Source organism: Budorcas taxicolor, chromosome 5 (assembly GCF_023091745.1).
Source record: "Budorcas taxicolor isolate Tak-1 chromosome 5, Takin1.1, whole genome shotgun sequence".
In the NCBI taxonomy this organism is placed as follows: Eukaryota; Metazoa; Chordata; class Mammalia; order Artiodactyla; family Bovidae; genus Budorcas; species Budorcas taxicolor.
In genome coordinates, this window is record NC_068914.1 from 140,447,143 (window position 1) to 140,466,761 (window position 19,619).

Consider the following 19,619-nt stretch of genomic DNA (forward strand, 5'->3'; position numbering starts at 1 on the left):
TGGAGAAGATTTCTGAGAGTCCCTTGGACTCCAACGAAATCAAACCAGTCAGTCCTAAAGGAAATCAACCCTGAATATTCATTGGAAGGCCTGATGCTGAAGCTGAAGCTCCAATAGTCTGGCCACCAGATGCAAAGAGCTGACTCATGGGAAAAGACCCTGATATTGAGAAAGACTGAGGGCAAGAGGATAAGGAGGAGACAGAGGATGAGGTGGTTGTATGCACCACTGACTCAATGGACATGAGTTTGAGCAAACCCTGGGAGATAGTGGAGGACAGGGAAGCCTGGCATACTGCAGTCTATGGGGTCGTAAAGAGTCGGACATGGCTCATCAACTAAATAACAACAAAAAATGGAAAACTGTATGCTTCACTTATAGCATACTAGCCAAAGTAAAGTGAAAGTGAAAGTGAAGTCGCTCAGTCGTGTCCGACTCTTTGCGACCCCATGGACTGTAGCCTACCAGGCCCCTCCGTCCCTGGGATTTTCCAGGCAAGAGTACTGGAGTAGGTTGCCATTTCCTTCTCCAGGAGATCTTCCCAACCCAGGGATCAAACCCAGGCCTCCCGCATTGCAGGCAGACGCTTTACCATCTGAGCCACCAGGGAAGAAGAAGCCAAAGTAAAACCCCTTCAAAATCGTACCTGATTCTTGATAGGTATTCAGTGTTGAAAGTGACTGATATTTGGCCAACATTTGTTCTAACTGGTTGGGAATTCCTAGCTGATTAGTCAGACGTTCTTATTTGTCAGGACATGTACTGATTTGTTAATATTTATATTAGACCTTGGTTAAGTCTTTTCAGTTCTACACTTCCTGTTCACTGGTTGACTCCTGAGTAATGCTCTCAAAGTCAATAAGTTAGGGTACCGCTGATTATATAACTAACATACTAGAAGACTTCATTTTTCTTCTTTCTCAGAGGATTTATCATAAGCAGCAGTGTTGTAATGATTTGAATATCTGTCTACCACAAAACGTTGAGTTATTTAAGAAAAGAAGTGAGGTGTTTCTTTTTCATCTTTTTTAGCCCTACACAATGCGAAGCACGTTGTCTCAGCTGTCTGTTGGATAAATTGGAATTCATGAATGAATATCACGTTATAGAGAAGAATAAAGTCGTTAGAAAAAAATCAAGTTTTAATCAGGGGATACCACTTTTTAGAAATGTTTTCTTCTCAAGTTCACATTCCTTGATTCCTGTAATCCAGATATGCTCAGAGAGATCCAGGGAGCCGTGGTGCTCCCAATTCTTTCAGTGCACCTCTTCATATCAGTGCCATGTCCAAGCACCCATCTTGTTTGACTTCAGGAAAGCCAGTCCCACTGCACATGTAGCCCTCAAAAATGCTTATACACTCCACACATGCCTCATGGCTGCCAACTGGCCCTCCAGTTAGGTGGACTCAGCTTTTCTAATAATCACCTCTGGTCATCTCTGCGTCTCCACAGGACATCATAATAGAGAATAAACAACACTGACACCTGCTATCAAGGGACCTAGAGTCCACTGGTTATATCCTTCTGCAGGGCCATGCCTGGCCAATTCTTTCCCCAGAGTTGTATATGAAGTAGTGAACAAATTCAGCAAGACCCTTCCCTTCAAAGACCTAGCAATCTAGTAGGGGAGACAGACATTAAGCAAATTATAACTAGTCTTATCATTTTGAAAGGTGATAAACACTATGACTGAAAGGATCCCAGTATCATGAGTCAGTTACACGGGGAACACAGCTTAAGTGGGGGGTCGGGGCGAAGAAATGACTATCTGAGAAATTAAGACGTAGAGAATGGGTAAAAGTTGACTGTGCCCAGGTCAGAACAGAGCTTGGTTTTCTGGAGGAAAGCAGCGGGCCTGGAGGACAGTTGTGCAAAGAGCTGGTGGTAAGAAGTAAGAGGTAACAGGAGCCAGATCATACAAATGACCTCAAGGCCTTGACTCTGAAAGACTTTTACCAATAAACGTGGAATCAGCTTGTTTTGTTGTTCAGCCACTCAGTCGTGTCCACTCTTTGCCACCCCATGGACTGCAGTATACCAGACCCCATGGGCTGCTTTCCTGTCCTTCACCATCTCCAGGAGTTTGCTCAAACTCGTGTCCGTTGAGTCAATGATGCCATCCTACCTTCTCATCCTCTGTCGCCCTCTTCTCCTCCTGCCCTCAATATTTCCCAGCATCAGGATCTTTTCCAAAGAGTCGGTTCTTCACATCAGGTGACCAAAGTATTGGAGCTTCAGCATCGATCCTTCCAATGAATATTCAGGGTTGATTTTCTTTAGGATTGACTGGTTTGATCTCCTTGCTGTCGAAGGGACTCGCAAGAGTCTTCAGCACCACAGTTCAAAGGTATTAATTCTTTGGTGCTAAGCCTTTTTTATTGTCCAGATAGCATCTAGCTGACTCCTATGTGGAGAAAATAGAGGAAACCAGAAGTGGAGACCAGGCACAAATTCTGACTCTTTACCTGCTTTTCTGTTTTAGCAAGAAGGAAAATGTGAGCGCTGTTTATCTTTCTATTATACAACCTGTTAACACTTAAAAAACACATTCCTTCTCCCGGGAGCCTGGCTGTAAATGTGAGTTATCTACTCCTAGCCTGACACATGCCTGCCACTCCAAGCCAGGCACCCGCAGGACTGAACCATCTGAAAAGTGAAAGTGAAGTCGCTCAGTCTTGTCCGACTCTTTGCGACCCCATGGACTGTAGCCCGCCAGGCTGCTATGTCCATGGGCCCTCTATCCATGGGATCCTCCAGGCAATAATACTGGAGTGGGTGGCCATGCCCTCCTCCAGGGGATCTTCCCGACCCCGGGACAGAACCCACGTCTCTTATGTCTCCTGCATTGGCAGCTTCTTTACCTAGCACCACCTGGGAAGCCCCAGCCATTATTCACACTCCTATACAATTAACAGTTTCAGCTTTCCTTATTTGAAGCATATTGTAATAATGTAGGTGTTAGTTGCTCATTCGTGCCAGGTTCCTTGAGACCCCATGGACTGTAGCCCCCCAGGTTCCCTTTGTCCATGGAATTCTCCAGGAAAGAATATTAGAGTGGGTTGCCATTCCCTTGTCCAGGGGACCTTCGAGACTCAGGGATCCAACCCGAGTCTCCTGCATTGCAGGCAGATTTGTTCCTATCTGAGCCACCAGGGAAACCTATATAATAAGGTAACTTCTGAGTTACATTAAACCTAAAAATTATTTCTCAAATAGTTGTCATAAAAACTATTTTGTAAATATTTTTCATCATCACCTTATTATTCCTTAAATATTTTATTATAATCTGTCTCTAATATAATCTGATAAAACCTGATTGCCACGTATAATACTTCTGGCCATTCTCCTGGGTTTGGCAACCAGCTTAGCTCGTCAGCCTGGGCTTTGTCATTTCCAGGGTGTTATCTGAGGTTCTGAGAGGATAAATGGCAGAGCCGAGAGGATGTATGTAGTCATAAACTACGCAGAGGTTGTGAAACAAATGAATCTCCTCCACGTTCGCCACCACAAGTATTTTCATTCATTCTTTTTTCTTTTCTTTTGTTTTCCTTCCAAGCACTTGTCCTGAAAGAGCTAAAGGCTCTGAGAAAATTTTCCAGAAACTGTGTGTATAAAGCTGCCTTTTATGTATCCAGTTCTTTAAATCTTGTTCATTTTATTTCTTTCTTATCATAAATCTTCTTTTTTATTTTAGTCATCAAGACCTGTACATTTTATTCTTTCATCTAAGTAATTACTATTTTATTCCCTTACCCCATTCTTAGAGACCACAGCGGGGGACTTACAGATGAAATTTTGCATAAAGGCCTTCTTTCCTTCCCAACACAACTGGCTCATCTATTTCTTTGTATGAGTTGGTCTTAAATATTTTTATTTATTTATTCAGCTTCATTAGGTCTTAGTTTGTGGCAAGCAGGATATCCTGTGGCATGAGGAATCTAGTTCCCTGACCAGGGATCAAACTCAGATCCCTGAGGTGGGAGCATGGAGTCTTAGCCACTGGACCACCAGGAAAGTCCCTGTATGAGGTAATCATGAAAACCTGAGTTTTATTCTTCACTTGGACAACTTTGCATGAAGCTAATCTTTCCTCTGCTTCTGCAGTCTTAAAATCCAGCACTGGTCTTATTTGAGGAGATACTTTGATATGGGTTTTTATATTTCTCTCCATCACTTTTTGGAGGAACACTTATTCCCAATCCCAGGTTTCCATATGGCGGCATTTCTGCTAGAGCACCCTGGAAGCAGTGTTTTCTGATTGGTGAGATCAGCAAAAAGGAAGGAAAGCATATTAGCATGGCTGCTTCCCCTTTGTATTCATTCATTCACTTTTTAAATTATTCATTCAACAAATATTTGAGTGACTGCTACCTTCTGGGCTGTATTCTAGACCCATAAACAAAATAGTGGAGCCAGGTCAGGGACAAGATAGGTAAATAAGCAAAATATACAATGTATCAGATGGTGATAAATGTCATGGATAAAAATAGAATAGGGACCAGGAAATGAAGTGTGGAAGTGACTGGCAATGGGGGAGGAGACTTCCAATTTTGAATTTGATGATTAGAGAAGACCTCAGTTGGAGAAGGCAGTGGCACCCCACTCCAGTACTCTTGCCTGGAAAATCCCGTGGATGGAGAAGCCTGGTGGGCTGCAGCCCGTGGGGTCGCTAAGAGTCAGACACGACTGAGTGACTTCACTTTCACTTTTCACTTTTCACTTTCATGCATTGGAGAAGGAAATGGCAACCCACTCGTGTTCTTGCCTGGAGAATCCCAGGGACAGGGGAGTCTGGTGGGCTGCCGTCTACGGGGTCGCACAGAGTCGGACACGACTGAAGCGACTTAGCAGCAGCAGCAGAAGACCTCAGTAAGAGGGTGACACTTGAACATGGATTCCAACGTGGAGACGGCAGGAATAGCAGGTGAAAAGCCCGAGGCATACCTGGACTCTTTGAGGACCAGCAAGAATGTGGCTGGAAAGTATGGTTCTAGGGGGAAATTAGCAAAAGATGAGCTCAGATATGGCCAGAGCAGAAACAGGTTATGTGGGCTTTGCAGGTATGAACAAAAACTGGCTTTTAGTGTATATTAAATAGGGAATGATTTAAAGTTTAGGGGCACAAAAGTGTTGATTTTAAAAGACTTAGATTTTATCACTTCTATGTGGAACCTAAAAAAAAATGGTAGAAATGAGCATATTTACAAAGCAGAAATCGAGTCACAGATACAGAAAGCAAACTTATGGTTACCGAGAGGGAGAGGGGCAGGGAGGAGGGATAAATTGGGAGATTGAAATTGGCATACACACATTAATATATGTAAAAATGCTACATATTAAGGACCTACTGTATAGCACAGGGAATTCTATTTAATACTCTGTAATGACCTATGTAGGAAAAGAATCAAAAAAGTAGATATATGCATATGAATAACTGATTTCTTTTGCTGTACAGCAGAAACTAACACAATATTGTAAATCAACTAAGCTTCAATAAAAATAAATAAGTAAATAAAGCTTGTTTTAAAGGGATTCTTTGGGGCCAGTTTGCTGTTCTGAGAATAGACCATGAGGATGGTAGGAGTGATGAACAACTTTTGGCCACAGCAATCATTCAGCCGAGAACTGATGGTGGTTCAGACTAGGGTGGTGGTCCCGGAGGTGAAAAGTAGTATTAAGATTCTTAATTTATTTTGAAGGTAGACCCCTGGGGAATTGCTGACAGATTGAATGTGAGGTATGAGAGAGAGAGGAGCCAAGGAGGCTTTGAAGCTTTGGCCTGAGCAACTGGAAAAGAGGATCAGAGGAGAAGCAGGCTGGAAAGGGAAAGTCAGAGGTCTGTGCTGGGATGTGCTAAACTGGACATCCAATCAGACGTGCAAGTGGAAATGGGGACTAGGCAGCTGATATAAGGATCTGGAGTTCAGAGAGGAGCCCTCAGGTCTTCACAGGTGGTGGGAGCGGTAAAGAACCCGCCTACCAGTGCAGAAGCCCAAAGAGACGCAGGTTCAATCCCTGGGAGGGAAAGATCGCCTGGAGGAGGGCATGGCAACCCACTCCAGTATTCTTGCTTGGAGAATCCCCACAGACAGAGGAGCCTGGTGGACTATAGTTCATGGGTCACAACGAGTCGGACAGGACTGAAGCTACTTAGCACGCATGCCTAAGGGAGGATGTACATTTGGGAGGCATTAGCATATAGCTTATTATTGAATGAGGTCACTAAACGAGTGAGTATAAAGCAGAGAGGAGGGGAAGCGAAGGGAGGAGAGCGTGGGCCCTGCAGCATTTCAGCATCATACTTCATAGAAAACAGGTTGAACCAGCCAGGCAACCAGTGGGAGTAGCCAGTGAGATCAAAGGATGACCAAGGGAATTTGGTGGGAGGCAGTGTTTGGGGGTGAAATGCTGCAGAGAAACCAAGGAAGGGAAGACTAGGAGTGATCTGCCTGCTTTGTGAACATGCATTTTGTTCTCTCTGCTGTGGCTTGAGGAACCTGCAGTTTTCCTGCTGTGCCAGACTAAGCAAGCCTCTCTAATTCAAAGAAAGAATGTGCAAGCCCTTTCGGCCACAGCTCTAAGCTGTGTCATTCAGTTTAGCTTTCTTTCCACAGTGAAGCTGATATTTTAATCTCCATCTGCCCATCTCTTTGGTCTCTTCTTCCTTGAATCAGAACTCTGCAGGGAACATGGGTATGAATTTACTGGCCCCCAAAACCTTCAATAACCTCAAATAGTCTTTTTGTGTGTCTTGGGTTTGATAGATGTTGAGTTTTCTTCTCTTGTATTAAATACAATGGGTTTCCCCAGTATTATTTTCTCTTCTTCCTGTTCTTAGAAAGATTCTCCCCCAAACTACTTTCTTCTTCTCTAGTCCAATTTTTAACAACCAATGTAGGAGGTACAGATAGGGTTTCTTAGGTGGCTCAGTGGTAAAGAATTCACCTGCCAACGCAGGAGACGCCAGAGACGCAGGTTCAATCCCTGGGTGGGGAAGATCCCCTGGAGGAGGAAATGGGACCCACTCCAGTATTCTTGCCTGGAGAATCCCATGGACAGAGGAACCTGGTGGGCTACAGTCCATGGGGTCGCACAGAGTAGGATGCAACTGAGCACACAATTAAGAGGTACAGATACCTCAGTGTGGAGCCAAGGTCCATAATCCAGCCATACAGTGATTCTTTCTTCTCAAGGGAAACAGATGAGATTAAGAAATTATTCCTAACTATCGTTCTTAACTAACATTTTCACTTTGGGCTTCTCTGTTTGCTCAGACAGTAAAGAATCTGCCTGTAATGCAGGAGACCCAGGTTTGATCCCTGGGTGGGGAATATCGCTTGGAGAAGGAAATGGCTACCCACTCTAGTATTCTTGCCTGGGAAATCCCATGGACAGAGGAGCCCCGTGGGCTACAGTCCAAGGGGTCACAAAGACTTGGACATGACTGAGCTACTAACATTAACACTTTTCTAATTATTGTACTTAAGCAAGGTACGCTTCTTCCCAGAAGCCAGGCTGAACAGCAAACCCAAATGTCACGATTTTCTTATACCGTTAAAAGCTGCTCTTTCCAGAAAACACCGAGGTTGTATGTTTTCATGTTTCTAAAAGGACAGGAGTAAACTTGCCCTTTGGTGACCCAAACAAAGTAGTGGATGTCATGGCACATCTCCATGAACCCACAGTATCTGCTCTGCCACATGGAGTGAAAAATAATCCAAGTCCTTGGACAAGTCACCAGGTCACACCTGCAGACACTCAATTGCCCTCTCTCCTCCATGTCCGTATGGACAAAGACACACTGAGTCTGGGCGGAGGACCATGGGGAACTTTTTAAATTTTTAACACATATCTAGTTTCCATTTTCGGCTGTGCAGGTCCGTTGCTGTGAGCTGGCTTTCCCTGGGTGCAGTGCCTGGGCTTCTCATTGCAGTGGCTTCTCTTGTTGCAAAGCACAGGCTCGAGAGAACGCGGCGTTCGGCAGTTGTGGTGCACAGGCTTAGCTGCTCCACAGCATGTGGGACCTTCCCTGAATTGGCAGGATAATTCTTTTCTTTCCTCTTTTTTTTTTTTTTGCAGGTAAATTCTTAATCACCGGACCACCAGGGAAGTCCCTGGACCACTGGGAACTTTAAGGAAGACAACATCAAGCAGAGGACAGGAGTCATAAAAGTCACAATGATGAGAAATCCTCTGATGGCCTCTAGCTCTGGGGCTCTGAAATTTCCATCTCAAGATCAAAAAGCACCAACATATAGTTGAGCTGAGAAAGGACACTTGCCCTAATTTGGGAAGAACCTAAAAATAAAACCAAGGAGGATTATTTAGAGAGAAAGTATGGCATGGGGTTACTCATCCGTGACATTAGACATATTTCTTCTTCACTCTCTCTGTCTCCTTAACAACCTCAGGGGCTTTGGTGTTGTTTATGCCTCATCAGTATTTAACAGCTTTAAAGACTATTAGTAGGATTCTTGGGCTTCCCTTGTGGCTTAGTAGGTAGAGAGTCCACCTGCAATGCGGGAGACCTGGGTTCGATCCCTGGGTCGGGAAGATCCCCTGGAGAATACTCCCACTCCAGTATTCTAACCTGGAGAATTCCATGGGCTATAGTAGGATTCTTAGATTTACACGAAGCTATTTTCTTATGGGCTTCCCTGATGGCTCAGCAGTAAGGAATCCGCCTGCAATGCAGGAGATGCAGGGGATGCAAGTTTGATCCCTGGGTTGGGAAGATCCCTTGGAGTAGGAAATGGTAACCCACTGCAGTACTCTTGCCTGGAAAAGTTCACGGACAAAGGAGTCTGGCGGGCTATAGATGATAGGGTCACAAAGAGTCAGACACAACTGAGTACTTATTACCATCACATTTACTTCATTTTCATTCAACCACCCCAAGAGATAAGATTTTATTCTTTTATACTTCCTCATTCCCGTGAAACATGTTTATTTTTATGTTTCTCTTTGATACCTTGACCTTAAAGTAATGAAACTCTGCTGTCTTGTTGCAGAGATTTTTATTACAGACAACCACTCTCTCCTTCAGTAATAAAATCTTTTAAGACAAATAGATTTCTGATAGAAACATTTCACATTAATGCTAACTTGTTCTTTCAGAATACAGATTTCTTTTCAGCCTTCAATACTGAATAGCGACTTCTCTTATTGAGAAAAATCTGTGTATCTTGTTTCTCTTTCACCTTGAAACTAGGGCCAGAAATGTTACACATTGAAGAATTTCATTTTATTGCCTTTTGGCTTTATATAATTCTTTCCAAGTGAAATTCCTGAGTCGGGAAGATCCCCTGGAGAAGGGAATGGCAACCCACTCCAGTATTCTTGCCTGGAGAATTCCATGGACATAGGAACCTGGCAGGATACAGTCCATGGGGTCACAGAGAGCTGGACACAACTGAGCAAATAACGCTGACTAACTTCCAAGTGGAATAACAATTTAATTTTCAATCTGTCTTCTATGACATCATTACCCAGGTTTTAAAATATTAATCTCATTGATGACATACTATCTCTTCCAGTTTCTAGTACATGCTAAACTACGTGTTCTTATGTATAAAGGAAAATAGTTGGCCAAAAATTTAGTTTAAAATGGAATAATAAATAAAAATCTTCTTTAATTTTAATCACACTCAATGTATTTGCCTCAGATGCTATTTGTCCACTAACTTTAATTTCATGCCTTCTATGTAAATCTAGAATGGCAATTTCAGACTAAAGGACAATTAGCCTTCAGATAGGGACAAAGGGGGTTTCTGTTGGGGGTCTGTGCCTCAGGACATCCCAGGCTTTGAAGTTTCTTGGTGGAAGTGCTTTAAATCTCCTCCAGCACATGGGCCACTCTATAGCACTGCCCTGCCAGCTCCAGTTTCTTTCCTTACGGTAGCTCTCTGACCCTGCCTCCACCCACACCCAGGAATTTTTGCAGTATGTATATATATATAATATATAAGGGCTTCCTTAGTAGCTCAGCTGGTAAAGAATACGCCTGCAATGCAGGAGATCCCAGTTTGATTCCTAGGTCGGGAAGGTCTGCTGGAGAACAGATAGGCTACTCACTTCAGTATTCTTGGGCTTCTCTGGTGGCTCAGCTGGTAAAGAATCTGCCTGCAATGCGGGAGACCTGGGTTCAATCCCTGGGTTGGGAAGATCCCCTGGAGAAGGGAAAGGCTACCCACTCCAATATTCTGGCCTGGAGATCGTGGACTGTATAGTCCATGGGTCACAAAGAGTCAGAAAAGACTAAGTAACTTTCACTTCACTTCACTTCATATATTTTCTGTACACATAGCATGCGGGATCCTAGTTCCCCAACCAGGGATCGAACCAGGGCCCCCTGAAGTGGAAGTGTGGAATCTTAACCACTGGACATCAGGCAAGTCCCATGCAATGTATTTTAACTCAGACTGCTTGGACTGATGAGGTTTTGCTAGAAATATTTCCTAAGGTCCTCTCCACCCCATTCACCAATAGTCTATGACAACAGAGCCACACACCCCCAACACCCACCTCTCCACCACGTCCAGTGTCAGACCAGCTGAAGGGGATTCAAGTGTGTGTTTAATAGCACTGATATCAATGTTGGAAGGTCTCAGACGTCTGCAAATCTAATCCCCACCGAGTAGGAATTGCTTCTGTAATCCTCAGTCACTTCATCCCTACTTGGACATTATCAGCTCCTGAGAGCTGGTGGTTATGCAGCTGAAATCCACTACTGGATTATGTCATGATGGTTACCCATGACCACCACCCCACAATCTAATTTTCCCTCCCAAAGCCACAGCAAACAAGGCCTAATCCTCATTCCGTATGGCAACCCTTCCGAGGCCTGAAATACTGAGTCAGGTCTCTTAAGAAATTTTGCTTGAAGTTATTTCCTCCTTTCTATCAAAAATATTTTCTCTCCCCCCTCCTTCCTCTTTCTCGTAAGTACATGAAGTTTTGTTTCCCAATGCAAGAAGTTTCCTTTGACATTAATTTCTCCTTCAGCAGTGAAGCCTCATATTCCTTAGAGAGAAGGTTTTTGATGGCATTAATTTCTCTTTCCCTTTAGAAATGTTTTCTCTCACTGCTTGGGCTTTAAATCTCTAAAGACCTTAGACATGTATTCTAAAAGCTGAAAATGCCCACTGAAGAGCAAGATTGGATTACCTAGAGAAGAGAATGTACCTATAACATCACAGAAATCTCTCCTTGTTTCTGTTTCTGGGCTAACCTCAAAGACCTGAGGTTTTGTTCTCACGTCTAAGAATGAAACTCCTTTCTTCTTTACTAGGCCAACCTTAAAAAAGAGAAAGCACCTTAGAGAAAGGGTTCTTGCATGAAGTTTTTCTGCCTATCCCACAGAATCCCTAACAAACTCTTTTTTAACCTTAATCTTAATCCTCCATCTCTGTTTTCTTATCTGAAAAATTGAATATATTTTCCTCCACTCCCCAGTCCTAAAGATAAGAGATGCAAGAGTCTATTTGCTTCCATTACAAAAAGCATTGCTTTCCACACCTTAGCCTTACAGATCAGTGGATTTGTGATCTCTTTCGGGGAAGGGACAGAAGTTACAAAATGGCAACTTAGAAAAGAAGAGATACAACTGGGATCCATGACCAGGTACTACTTCAGTTTACAATGTTTAATTTTAAATGTAGGTATAAAATAAATCTTAAAAAAGAATAAAAGAAGGAGTGATTCACTTCAATTTGATCTTTTTGTATGTCATTTCAATTAAATAAAAATACAGTTTACTAATATGTGTACAAGATGAATTTCAGCTACTCAAGATAATGACATAAATCTAAATGTACTAATATGAGAACATACCCATGATAAATTTCAGAAATAAATCTATAATGATCTATTTTATGTGTGTGCATGTAAAAATGGTTTAATGTGTATAAAAAGGTACAGTGGACTAAATATTTGTGTCCCGCCCCCAAAAAAGATAATTCACATGTTGAAACAATCCCCAATGTGATGGTATTTAGAGGTGAGACTTTGAAAGGTCTTAGGATTAGTGCCCTTATAAAAAAGCCCTTCAGGGACTTCCCTGGTGGTCCAGGGGGTTAAGAATCCACCATTCAATACAGAGGACACAGGTTCGATTCCTGGTCAGGGAACTAAGATTCCCACATGCCATGGGGCGACCAAGCTCACAAACCACAACTAGAGAGCCAGTGTGCTGAAACTAAGACCTGAGGCAGCCGAAAATAAATAACATCTCTTTTAAAAGAGGGTTACAGAGCTCCTTCGTGTCTCTGCTGCCCGTGGACGTGGCAAGTAGATGACCATCTATGAACCAGGAAGCAGGTTCACCTGCTGTATCTTGGTCTTGAACCTTCCAACCTCTGGATCTGTGAGAAACGAATTTCTGTTGTTTATAAGCTACCCCAACTATGATATTTTTGTTACAGCAGCCTAAACAGACTAAGACAGGAAAGAGAAATACACAATTGCCAAGAATGTTTCTCTCTGGGAGGTATATTGTCTTGAGTTCATGAAAGGAGAGTTTTATCAGAAAACTCTCACTTTTGACTCCATATTCACTTGTATTATTGGATAATAAGCAGGTAACACTTGTAAAAAAAAATTTAAAGTTGCTACCAGGACAGAAGTAGAAAAGAAAAAATAGTAAGAACCTAGAGTCAATCAAGAGAACTTATATAAAATGCAGATGTTAATTTCCATTGAAATTTTAAAAGATCTTTTTATATTTTATTGACCTCAAATCATGTCACCTAGTTTCATTTTATAATCTACCCCTCCTATTATTTTCACAGTGATCATATTTAAGGTTGATTGTAACTTGTCTTTCAAATACTGATGAACTGAAATCTTCCCCATGCATGCTACAGCCTAGGGAAATACCTCTTAAGGACATACGACACTTGTTTACTCGTAGTAGAACTTCAGAGGCCTTATATTATAACATTTCTTTATGAAGAGTCAATTTTTTATTTTCTCAGTTTGTAGTTCCGAGCTTTGCCGAACCTTTGTTTTCCTGAACCTGACTCTAATCAGGTTCAGTCTCTTTGGGATGTTTTCATAGGATACTTGAAAAGAGGCAATAAACTGCAGTTCCTCCCGTATTTTTTCCTCTTGAAAAAATAAATATTCCTCTCCCTTGTTTAATTTTAAAACTCAAATAGAATTTCTGGTTCCTGGCACAGATTGTTGGCTCCCTTCCCCAAAATCAAACAAGGAAGAGCTTCAAGAGAACATAAATTCCAGGAACTAATGACATGGACAGTGAGAGCCCTCTGCAGAGGTGGCTAGAGCCCAGAGCAGAAGACTGGCTGGCAGAAATAGGTCAGCAAAAACAAGTTCACGTTTCCGCCAGCCTCTTCCTTATCCTGCTCTTTGTCCACCTTGAAGTTCAGACTCATCTAGCCAAAACTGTGTACTAATAACTCTCCTTGGGTGTCTAATAGGCATCTCAAACAAAATGCCTCCTCAAACAAACTCTTGATACTCCCCCCAAAACCTGTTCCTTTTGCTGTCTTTTCCATTTCACTAAGTGATAATTCTATCCTTCTAGTTACTGGTTCTAAATCTCTTGGTGCCGTTTTCCATTTGTATCTGGATAAATTCATACAATGAAGAACAATCATACTGTGAAAAAAAAAAAAAAGTTTCCTATGTACCACTGTGGAATAAATTCCATGACACACAGCTAAGTGAAAAAAGCAAGGTGCAAGATAAAACGCATAATATTCTATCTTTACCAAAAAAGGGAGGAAAAATGAGACAATGTATGTTTTCAAAAATGGAAGAATAAATTAAAATGCAATGGGAAACGGTTGGGATCTTCCCAGGAGGCACTAGTGGTAAAGAACCTGCCAGCCAATGCAGGATGTAAGAGATGCTGGTTCGATCCCTGGGCCTGGAAGATCCCCTGAAAGAAGGCACGGCAACCCACTCCAGTATTCTGGCCTGGAGAATTCCATGGACAGAGCAGCCTGCAGGCTACAGTCCATAGAGGGTTGCAAAGAGCCACACACCACTGAAGGGACTGAGCACACAGTCATGGGAAATGGTTACCTTTAGGAGGAAAGCAGGAGGTTTGAGGAAACAGGGTTAGAAGATAAACTTCTCTGAAAATACTTTGTTTTATAGCTCTTAACTTCGAAACAATATAAATGGTTTATGTATTCATAAAACCAAATTTAAATCAACATGAGAAAATATTAATCCTTGAAAATTGAGAACAAAAAATCAAATATATCAAGATGCTGCCTAAACTATATAGAGATGATTTAATTTAATAACTTAAAATACAGCAATTTGTACCTTTCCTATAGGGTACAGTCCAAAGGAAAAATAGAAATGCAAAGTTATCTTAAATTGTATTCAGGGGTCATATTGCTAATAATAAAAGTATAAAACTATTAAATACACATATATACATATAATGCTGCTAAGTCGCTTCAGTCTTGTCCGACTCTGTGCGACCCCATAGACAGCAGCCCACCAGGCTCCTCTGTCCCTGGGATTCTCCAGGCAAGAACACTGGAGTGGGTTTCCATTGCCTTCTTCAATGCATGCATGCATGCTAAGGTGCTTCAGTCGTATCCAACTCTGTGCGACCCCATGGACAGCAGCCCACCAGGCTCCCCTCTCCACGGGATTCCCAAGAACACTGGAATGGGTTGCCATTTCCTTCTCCATATACATATAATAGGATAAAGCAAATAAATAACTCATTAATGATGCTTGAAACTATTATATACAGACATAGAATAAGCGAAAGCAAATTAAGTAATGATGCTAATAAGAGCAAAGAAACACAAATATAAAATCAAAGTTAGGTTTTGAAAATGTGATGCTTTATTTGAATTGGAAATATCAGTATTAACTTAGAAGGTATACATGTTTAAATAACACATATACACTTGAATTGGGAATATGAGTATTAACTTGGAAGATATTTTCATATACATATATATATGTGTTTCTAGCGCTGCCCAGGCAAACGACCTAGAAGCAATGACCAGCCCAATGGGGACCCCTGGTGGCCAGATTGTATTATCTAAATACCATTTCCCACGGAAAGGAACCAGGGCTGCTTGGGAAAAGGGATGAATTTCTGTCTGGAGCAGGAATGAGCCTGCAATACCGAGTCACACTAGAAAACAAGGAAGCTCTTAAAGTTCACTGGCTTCATGTCAAAAAGTCCACAGAAGCCAGTTTGAAGGAGTTCCCAATGGTCAAAACTGAAACAATTTGAAAGTGAAAGTGAAGTCACTCAGTCGTGTCCGACTCTTCGAACCCGGGTCTCCCGCATTGTAGACAGACGCTTTACACCAGGGAAGTCTGAAAAAACTTGAAGGGGCTCCCAATAGCCAAGGGACTTCCCTGGTGGCTCAGACGGTAAAGCGTCTGTCTACAGTGCAGGAGACCTGGGTTCGATCCCTGGGTTGGGAAGATCCCCTGGAGAAGGAAATGGCAATTCACTCCAGTACTATTTCCTGGAAAATCCCATGGACAGAGGAGCCATGGGGTCGCAAAGAGTCTGACATGACTGAGCAACTTCACTTTCCCAATAGCCAAAGATGGAGCATTACCAATAGGAATAATGATTGCATAATGAAATAGACAAGTAAATAGAAATTTTGATGAGGAAGAAGATATTTTCATAGTTTCAAAGTTAGTCTCCATAGAAAGAGATCAGATTTATGGTTTACCAGAGGTGGGAGATGGGAGAAAATGGAATTCAATGAAAGCAGTCAAAAGGTACACATTTCCAGTTATAATAAGTACTAGAGATGTAACACAGAACATGATAAATACAATTAACACTGCTGTGTGCTATATATGAGAGTTGTTAAAAGAGTAAACCTTAAGAGTTCTCATCACAAGGCAAATTTTTTTTTTCTATTTCTTTAATTTTGAATCTATATGAGATAACATATATTCATTTCATGATGAACATAAGCTAAAGCATTATGCTGTGTGCCTTAAACATATACAGTGCTGTATGCCCTGGGTTGGGAAGATCCCCTGGAGGAGGAAATGGCAATCCAATCTAGTATTCTTGCCTGGAGAATCCTCCCGGACAGAGGAGCCTGGTGGGCTACAGTCGCTGGGGTTGCCAAGAATCAGACATGACTGAGCAACTGAGCATGAGAATGATGTCCGTGATAGCTCAATAAAACTGGAAGAAAAAAGAATAATGACTGTAGTACAGTGAAACATATAAAATACAGTAAAATCCATACATTTATAATGATACTTTAAAAAAAAAAAAACCCAAAACCTCATTGATCACCTTTAGAGGATACGAAAGAACCAATGAATTTTTCTAAAAACTGGAAATGGAAGAGGACTGATACTCCACAGGGCAATTCTCCTACAAGAACAGGAGTCAGCACACACATTGCTTTCTTCTCTTTCAAGTAACAGTTCTTAGGCGCGCTCTGCGTGACCTCCCAGCATCCATCCCAGCACGAAGCTCTAGTTCTCCAGAGGGGATCCACTCACTGAGGCACTCTCAGGTCATCCTTTCCTCCTTTCCTGCTTCATTCTCCCTTCTTCTGTTCCCTGGAGGATCATTTTCCAGAACAATGACCATCACCCAAGTCCTTGTCGAAGGCTCTGCTTTTTTGAAGCACCTAGGCTAAAACAGTTGGTCCCTCCGAAAAAGGACTGTGGGACTGAATCACTAATAGGTCAACCCATGGTAAGGACTCGATTACTGGTGGTAAGTAAGAAAGACCATAGTCTTCGGCTGACTTTTGTTCATAGCCTTAAAAGCCTTGAAGGAAAAAAAAACATAAAAATTTTTAAAGATGGGCTCAGGTTAACCGGACGACTCTAGACCTAGAGTGAAAGTGAGAAAGCCTCCGTGGCAGTGTTTGAAGAGGTTCTTACCCTTTTTCACAGGCAGCTGAACATCAAGTCCAGGATTTAACAGCCAGGCTTCTGTTGTGTTGCTCTTCAGTCACTGAGTTATGTCTGACTCTGTGAGACTCCACAGCCAGGCTCCTCTGTCCACACGATTCTCCAGGCAGGAATACTGGACAAGTGAAAGTGAAGTAGCTCAGTCGTGTCTGAGCCCTACCAGGCTCCTCTGTCCATGGGATTTTCCACCAAGAGTACTGGAGCGGGTTGCCATTTCCTTCTCCAAGGGATCTTCCTGACCCAGAGATCAAACCCGTGTCTCCTGTATTAGCAATGATTCTTTACCACTGAGCCACCAGCGATACCAAACTGCTGAGCCAGCAGAGCTCAGAGAACATTGAACAAGAGCCTAAAGAGGCCTCATGCCAAAAATCAAGGACAGGAGAGTGAGAATCAGAAACTAAGATGGGGATATCTGGGTGCAAGAGCCTAACCAGCCTTCTTAATCTTCCAGGCTGGCCCAAGCTGCTCCCTCCCCTTTGCTAAAGGAGTACAGACTCCATTCAAATGGAGATCCCCCAGCAGACCATACCTGAGGCAGGTAGTTCACAAAATGCTGCTTGTTCTCCTCCAGCTCTGGCTCCATCTTGCCCATTTGCCTTCAAACCAAGGACTAGGGGCAAGTCTGAGCAGAACCCAAGCGGGGAATTATCCTCTGGAAGCATATGGCATATGCAGTCTGTGAATCTGAATACCTGGCCAATATGCAGAAACAGGAACTGGGGCGTGTATGGGAATGGAACTCAAGGATGTTAGACAGGGACTTCCCTAATGGTCCAGTAGTAGAGAATTCACCTGTCAGTACAGGAGACAAAAGAGTCGGGTTCAATCTCCGGGCCAGGAAGATCCCCTGGAGGAGGGCATGGCAACCCACCGCAGTATTCTTGCCTGGAGAATCCCACGGACAGAGGAGCCTGGTGGGCTCTAGTCCATGGGGCCACAAAGAATCAGACACGACTGAGTGACGGAACACAATGTCATAAAAATATATTTCCCAACCCAGCCCATGTATAGAACAAATATCCAAACATGTTACATTTGGAAAAACTACTCACCCTGAAGAACCAGAGGATCTTCCTAAAACAATTTTTAAAAATTTCAGGAGCTGAAGAAGTTATGAAGATGGAGAAGGTACAAGAAATTTGAAATATTCTAATACTGAAATTTTAATAGAGATCATTAGCAGTTTATAAACACTACCTATGAAACACAAATTGATGATACAGCCTAGACTATTTCCCGAGCTATAACTGGAAACACATAGCATTTGTGGCTGAGAGATGAAGTACACATTCAGGCTTAGACTTTTAGGTACTTGATGAAACCTAATGAAGAAAATCATAAATATTCTGTGGCGGGACAATCAAACTAAAACAGAAAGAAAAAGGAAGGAAGTCAAATGACATGCCCCCTTGTGGCAGGCCTTTCCCAATGTGCGAAGTGCACCTCCGTTATACATTAGCTATATCTCCTCAACACAGGAGGACAAAAATCTGTGAGAAAAAGTCAACCCCTTTCTTCAGATGCCAGCATTGCAATACTGTAATTCTATGATTAATATATTTCTTTTTCATCTCATACAAGAGTACAATGGGTCACCCTGACCAAAGTCTAGTCTGTACATGCATAATTGAAAAGAAAACTAAAAACCTTGTTGGCTGAACTATGGCTACAATGTTAACCTGCCAATATGATACATAATTTCTTTGTCTCAAAAATGTATAAAACTTCATCTCTAACTCCTGATCAATGGAGCAGTTCTCGGAGCTTCTGAAAATCTGTTTCGGAGCTTCTGAAAATCTGTTTCCCAGGTTATAATCTTCAACTTAGCTCAAACAAAATTCTGTTTTCTCTCTTCTTAAAAAAGAAAAGAAACAAGGGGACTTCCGTGGTGGTCCAGCGGCTAAGATTCCCTGCTTCCAATGCAGGGGGCCTGGGTTTCACTCCTGGTCGGGAAACTAGATCCTATATGCCACAACTAAGACCTGGTGTGACCAAACAAATAAATGAGATTTTTTTAAAAAAAAAAGAAAAGAAATAAAAAGAAAGCCAGGAGAGAAATGGTGTCCTAGCCCAAGTTCATCTCATGGTGGATATACAATGGGTGCACAGACCTGCCAGTGGTTGGCAGGTCCCTGGGTGTATCCTTAGGATGGATGTATTAACACTTAGAAACAGGAAAAGCCCGCGGATTTATTCTGTTGGCCTGTTCTGTAACAGTCATTAGGGCAGAAGTGACAAAGTGAAAGCCTCTGAAATTTCCTGCCTTCTCTTCCACCTATGATAGTATGGATCAGAAGAAATACCATATACTGGGAAGAATTACAGAAATCAGTATCATCTTCAAAGAATTAAAGGAAGCAAAGATGATGGTCCCCATCATATCCCAGTTTAATTTACCTTTCTTGACAGCTGCTGGTTCACTACTCAGTGTTAGTCGCCCTTTGCGACCCCATGGACTTAGCCCACCAGGCTCCTCTGTCCATGGGATTCTCCAGGCAAGAACACTGGAGTGGGTTGTCATTTCCTTCTCCAGGGGATCTTCCCACCCAGGGATAGAACCCGTGTCTCCGACACTGCAGGCAGATTCTTTACCATTTGAGCCACCGGGGAACTCTACAGCTGTCCCAATCGCAGGTGCTACACCAGATGTGACACCATTATTGGAGCGGAACCACACAGCTTCTGTCACGTGGCACACACTGCTGA

General features: G+C 42.5%; 1 protein-coding gene across 1 annotated transcript in view; it reads right to left on the reverse strand.

The window, feature by feature from the left end:
* The window catches only part of FAM234B (family with sequence similarity 234 member B), a 68,870-nt gene extending 51,374 nt beyond the window's left edge, over positions 1-17,496 (reverse strand). Inside the window, exon 1 of the mRNA XM_052640616.1 lies at positions 17,443-17,496. Within this exon, the coding sequence (XP_052496576.1) occupies positions 17,443-17,496 (54 nt within the window). The remainder of the gene's footprint in view (positions 1-17,442) is intronic.
* Positions 17,497-19,619: the final 2,123 nt, after the last annotated feature.